Source organism: Acyrthosiphon pisum, chromosome A2 (assembly GCF_005508785.2).
Source record: "Acyrthosiphon pisum isolate AL4f chromosome A2, pea_aphid_22Mar2018_4r6ur, whole genome shotgun sequence".
Taxonomy (NCBI): Eukaryota; Metazoa; Arthropoda; class Insecta; order Hemiptera; family Aphididae; genus Acyrthosiphon; species Acyrthosiphon pisum.
Genome location: NC_042495.1, coordinates 68883334 through 68889613, shown reverse-complemented (window position 1 = coordinate 68889613; position 6280 = coordinate 68883334). Strand labels below are relative to the sequence as shown.

Sequence of the window (6280 nt, the reverse complement as noted above, 5' to 3'; positions counted from 1 at the left end):
TCCATAAGGAAGTATCTAAATGTTTTTGCGGTCTGTTAAATGTATAATTGAAATATACCTTAGTACCTATTTAACAATATCTACCAGAAAATACCATTCGATTCGAATTCTATTATAATATTATGTTGATTTATTTATTGATAGGTACACATTCATACAGACAAAATAAATATTAATTTATATTGATATTTTACAGTTGTGTGAGAAAAATGTTTTTTAGCTTTTGGATATCGATAGTAAAGTGGAAAATAATTATGGATCCACCCAAGTTTATTTGGAAATCAAAATTTGAAGCTTTTCAGCATTAAGTATGAACACGGTGTTCACTATATTATTATGTACATACAACAACAACAACGATTATTTTTACATCGAAATCTTTGACTAGTCACTATACGCATGCGAAACGTATTTACTGAATAAATTAGGGAAGATAAAATGTTAATATATTATGATGTTGTTTGTAAATAAAACACGAGAGAACATATTTAAATAATAATAATTAGATATTTTTTTACCACAATAGTAACGAAACACCTGTATTTTGCATTTATAGATATCAATAACTAGTCTGTCCGACCTTGTGTCTCCTACTCTCCTCCCACTCCCCCCCTGTCATCAAACCTAAGGCTAACTACAAGTTCTAAATATATTCGAAACATCATTGAACTTTATAATAATTTTACATTCACCCCACATTCATAAAATCACAACAATGAATATATTTTTTCAGAAGTTTTAAATAATTTATAACTATTACTTGTGGCAGATTATTTTTGATCATGTACACTTATTTCATTATTATCTATTGATATATAATGTAACAAAGAAAAATATTATTTATAACATATATTAAATACAATTAATAAGTAATAATTTTACAATATAATCAAATAGGTATAAAACAATAGTTAAGTATTTAAATATACTACTCAAAGCCCAGTTTTTCAAATTTTTAAATTTGCGAATACTACTAAAATAGTGTCCTACGGTTGTACAAACTTCTATAAACTTCAATTGAAAACCCTCCTTTTCAACTTTAAACTATTTGGTGGAAATTACACACAATAACTATCCTAAAAAATGGTTAATTTAAAATGTATTTAATATTATATCTAATATTTATTATACTTGAACCATGGATACAAGTTATTAATCCTTATAGCTGATTAATAGGTATTAATCACTAAAATATTTAAACTGACAGTCCCCATATATTCTAAGTTCTAACCCATAAATTATATTCACAATTATTATATTTATTATATCATGTATACACAAAGTTAAAATATCTCAAAAACTACTCATTCAAATTTTGAATTGAGTACATCAAAATATTTAGAAAAAGTATGCACTAAACTAATTACGTTAGAAAAAAAAAGTTCTTATTTGAAAAACAAAAATTTGGATCACCACATTTGTACATGACACTTCTTAAGTAGTACAAAACAATCTCAAGAATTTGTAAATATGGGCTTTCAGAAGTAAACAAGATGGAGTATGCTTGGCGAATCATCCAGTATATTATTCTCAGCTCGGAACTCGTTGGCAATAAGACTGCATCTTAGTAGCTTAATACTGCAGTGCACTAAACCATGGTTTACAATCTCCGTTACGCGTCATAAAATATCCCTTCGGACACACATCGTGAAAGTCGTTTCTTTTAGGTTGGATGACATATCTATCTATCAACAATCCACTTTCGTCCGTCTGGATTTTGGCTGCCGTTTTCATGATGTAACTATAACGTATTTATTACACACGATAATGAATAGTCTATAGCAACCCACACAGCATTTTAATATTTCCCAATTATGGTATAAATATTTTCAGGAAAACAATATAGTTGTCAAAATATTTGAAAAAGTTGCGTAAATAATAAGGAAATATTTTATTTATATTTTTTGGCCAAGAATTTCACTTTTGAAAAATATTTTGTAAAAAATATTAACATAACATTTTTGTGCAATATTTTATTATTCTATGAGAATAAAATGTTTATACAATATTATTAGTCAAATATTCATTATTCAAGCACTCCAAAATATTCACAAAATATTATCATTTTCAAAATGCTGTGTGGGAACGGACGGGACTTTGATATTCAATAAAATAGGTATTAATTTTAAAACTTTAATGTGCTTTTAAATTGCTGTATAGGTACTATATAAGAAGACACCCAATGAACGTGCATGCTTCAGGGTTACCATCGCATACTGGCTTGGAAATAAGACTAGTTAAACCTACCAGCTCGGTAGGTGGTCTACTAATTTTACCTTGCATTAAAACGTACTTCACCCCACTGTTCAACGTGTATTCTAGAGAGAAGGTATCTGACCATTTTCGCAGTCCATTAAAATATGTACGCATCATTGAATTATACCTACATTTAAAAATGTCTACGAAAAAATAACATTAGATTTGAATTTCGTTATAATATCAAGTTGATATTCATACAGACAAAATATTATGTATTTATTTATTTTGATATTTTATAGTAATGTGAGACAAATGTTTTGTAGTTATTTAATCGTATTAGGTAACTGTTAAATACCTTTTTATTTCAAATTATGAACTCATATGACCACACACTAACAAATCTAGCCCGACCCATTATATCTTTTTGAAGAATAAATTAAATTAAAATGAAATGAAATGATAATATTTATTATTTAAAATTACACGGCAATGCTTTGTTATTGTTAGGTTTTTGTTATTGTTCAATTTCTTTTGAGTGTAACTGTAACACACTGTGGAAGCAACGTCTTTTTAAGTGTAAATTATATTTAATTTTAATTTATAGACATCCCGACCAGGCGTTGTCCATGAGATTCGCTTGTGATTATGTATATTTTAAGGTAGGCGATATACGTGGTAGATCACAGACCCTGCGAGGTGCGTAGTGCGTACGTAAGTGTATAATTTAACTCTATAATAAGCATAAAAAAAATTGGTAAACCGAAAACCGTGGTTCGTGCTTGATACATTCTGTACTAGAATACACAGGATTATCGCATTAATAATAATTATTATTATTAAAACCAATAGCAACCATTTATAAATAAAAAAATCTCAATTAATTTTTAAATCTCGAAATCAAAAGTATTACTGTTGGGTAATTTCTTTATTCATGTTACTCACTGTCTTTTTTTTGTATTAGCTCACAAATACTTATTGTAGGCATATATTACAGATTGTATATTTAAATAAAAAAAAATTTTAAAATCCCTGTTTAATAATCTCCCTGGGTTGGATCGCTTAATTACCTTTTTCTTGATAAAATAAAAGTTTTTATCTGCTTCCCCGAAGTCTAATCTATCTCTGCACCAAATTTCATTACAATCGGATGAACGGTTTAGGTTGCATAAAGGACACAGGAAACATTTTTTGTCTCTTGTATTATTTTAAATAATAGGCCTTCAACACATTTTTTTACTGTAAGTTTAGAAATATACTCCAATGAGACTTTCATGGTATAAAAAGTGTACCAATTCTAAAATAAAAATTCACAAACATTTGTATTATTTTCAATTTTAACTTTCAAATGTATATACAATGTTTATAATTAAAAATACACAACAAAATATGTATGAAACATTGTTTTTACAACGAATTAATATGTATATAATAAAAAGACTAATTAAAGTGAGTTTACTTTTGTACATCAACAGTGGGATGAAAAACAATGATGGAGACCTATATCCACCCAAGTTTATTTGGAAATTATAATTTGTAGCTTTTCAACATCAAGTATGAACATCACAAATATGATGCTCACTATTTTTACCTACAAGTTACAACAACAACAACAATGACAACGACGATTATTCTGACACCGATATCTTTGACGAGTCATTGCGCATGTGATACTTACGTATTTACTGAATAAATTAGGTAAGATAAATTGTTAAATGTTAATATACGATGTAGGGTGTAAACTATAAATAGAATAGGAGAGAACATATTATTATATTAATAATAAGACATTTTCACCACAAGTAACGAAACACCTGTAATTTGCATGTATCGAGATCAATAATCAATCTGCCCAACTTACACTCCCCCGGCATGTTTACCTAAGGCTACGAACAGGTTTTTAAATATATTCAAAAAATCACTGAACTTTATAATAATTTTCTATTTACTCCATATTCATAAGATCATATCGGTGAATACATTTTTCAGAAGTTTTAAATAACGTATAACTATTATGCTTGTGGCAGACATTATATTATTTTTTCTTGTTTTACACTTATTTCATCCTTTAAAATATAATGTAACAAAGAAAAATATTACTTATAACATATTAAATATAATTAATAAATAATAATTTAACCATATAATCAACGTTATTTACCAACCATGCTCATCCCAAGTTTTCCCTTTAAAAATTAATTTATTCAAATTCTCATTTTTGAAATTTTTTAATAAGCTAAAAGCCTTGTTTTTAAAATTCTTGAATTCGTTTGGAATACTTAAAGAGTATCCTGTGGTAACATAAACTTCTGTTTTCAATTGAAAATCCTCATTTTTAAATTAAATTATTTTTTGAAAAATGTTATGTTACTAATTTAAAATTTGAAAGAGTTGAAATTATTTTTATAATATGTACCTATAGGCTATAGTTATTGAAATGATGATAGATAGATACTACCTAAGGATAATAGGTAATTGTCATAAAAAAGGTTTTACAAAAATTTAAAGTTTATTTCATATTAGATCTTAAGTTTATTATACTTGGTTCATGTTTAAAAATTATTAATTTTTATACATTCTTACAAATGATTAATCTTGATTTCTGATTAATATTTATTAATCACTAAAATGTTTAAATCACAATAGCCCCCATATCTTCTAATCCATTATCATATATATAATATAATTATCCTTAGTAGTTAGTACACAAAGTTAAATAACACAAAAACTAATCATTCAAATTTTGAATTGAATATATCAAAACATCGAGAAAAAATATGCACTAAATTAATTACATTAGAAATTGTAGGTAGGTACTCATTTAAAAAACGAACATTTTTGTTTCCACGTTAGTACATGATAAATCTTAAGAAATACAAAAAAATCTCAAAAATTTATAAACATAGGTTTTGAGTTTATTTGAAAATTCTAAAAACCAGAATTTTTAATAACTAACCTATTAAAGTCAAAAAGGGGGAGCACATCATACTTGGAAAATCGTCCTGTATATTATTCTAAGCTCGGTTGGCGGAGAGACTGAGTCAATCTTATTAGCCAGTAAAACTTGGTTTACAATTTCCGTTAGACGTTATACTGTATCCCCTCGGACACTGACCACCGTCAGGCTTGCGTAATGGATGAATGATAACATTTTTATCGACCAACAATCCATTTTCGTCCGTCTGGGTTTCGGTTGCCGTTCCTACGTTGGCGATTGTCACCGCCTGTGTCGCAGCCGTCCCCTCAATAGACGACGTCGCTGTGGCGTTGTTGGCCGTTCCGTTGATGGGCTTCATCGCTGTGGTGTTGTTGACTGTTTCGTATACCTTGATAGTTGTCATCCCGGTGGTGTCTATAGATGTACCTAGGTTCTGCCGGACATTTCTCGCGTTCACTGAAGTAACGACAAAAACGACGAAGATGGCGGCTGAAATCACGTGATTACACCGAATTTTCATTGTGTGACTAAAGTATTTATCACACACTATAGTGAATAGTCTAGTAACGGACGGGACTTTTATATTTAATATCGATATTAAATGGAAAACTTTAATGTGCCTGTTAAATTATCGTATACTATACAAGAAGACACCCAAGAACGTGCGCGCTGTAGGTGCACACCGCATACTGGCTTCGAAATAGGACTTGTTAAACCTACCAACTTGGTATGCGGTCTACTAATTTCACCTTGCATTAAAACGCTCGTCGCCCCACTGTTAAACATGTATTCCAGAGAGGAAGTATCCAACCATTTTCGCAATCCATTAAAATATATACGCATCATTGAAATATACATATATTTAAAAATATCCAAGACAAAATAACACACGATTTGCATTTTATTATAATATTATATTTATTGATGCACGTTCATACAGACAAAATATGTATTTATATATACTGATGTTTTTTGGTAATGTGAGACAAATGTTTTGTATCTATTTAATTGTATTAAATGTTTAATGCATATATATTTAAAATTGTGAACTCATAGGACCCCACTCAAACATGTCTTGTGATACCCGTTATCTTTTGATGAATAATTCAAATAAAAAAATAATATTTATTATTTAAAATAAAAATG

General features: G+C 28.5%; 1 protein-coding gene across 1 annotated transcript; it reads right to left on the bottom strand.

Moving 5' to 3' along the window:
- Positions 1 to 4118: 4118 nt before the first annotated feature.
- Positions 4119 to 5973, bottom strand: LOC100575717. Its single transcript, XM_003241665.4, has one exon. It carries the CDS (start codon positions 5652 to 5654, stop codon positions 5247 to 5249), a length of 408 nt encoding a protein of 135 aa, XP_003241713.1. The 5' UTR covers positions 5655 to 5973; the 3' UTR covers positions 4119 to 5246.
- Between the last annotated feature and the right edge of the window lie 307 nt (positions 5974 to 6280).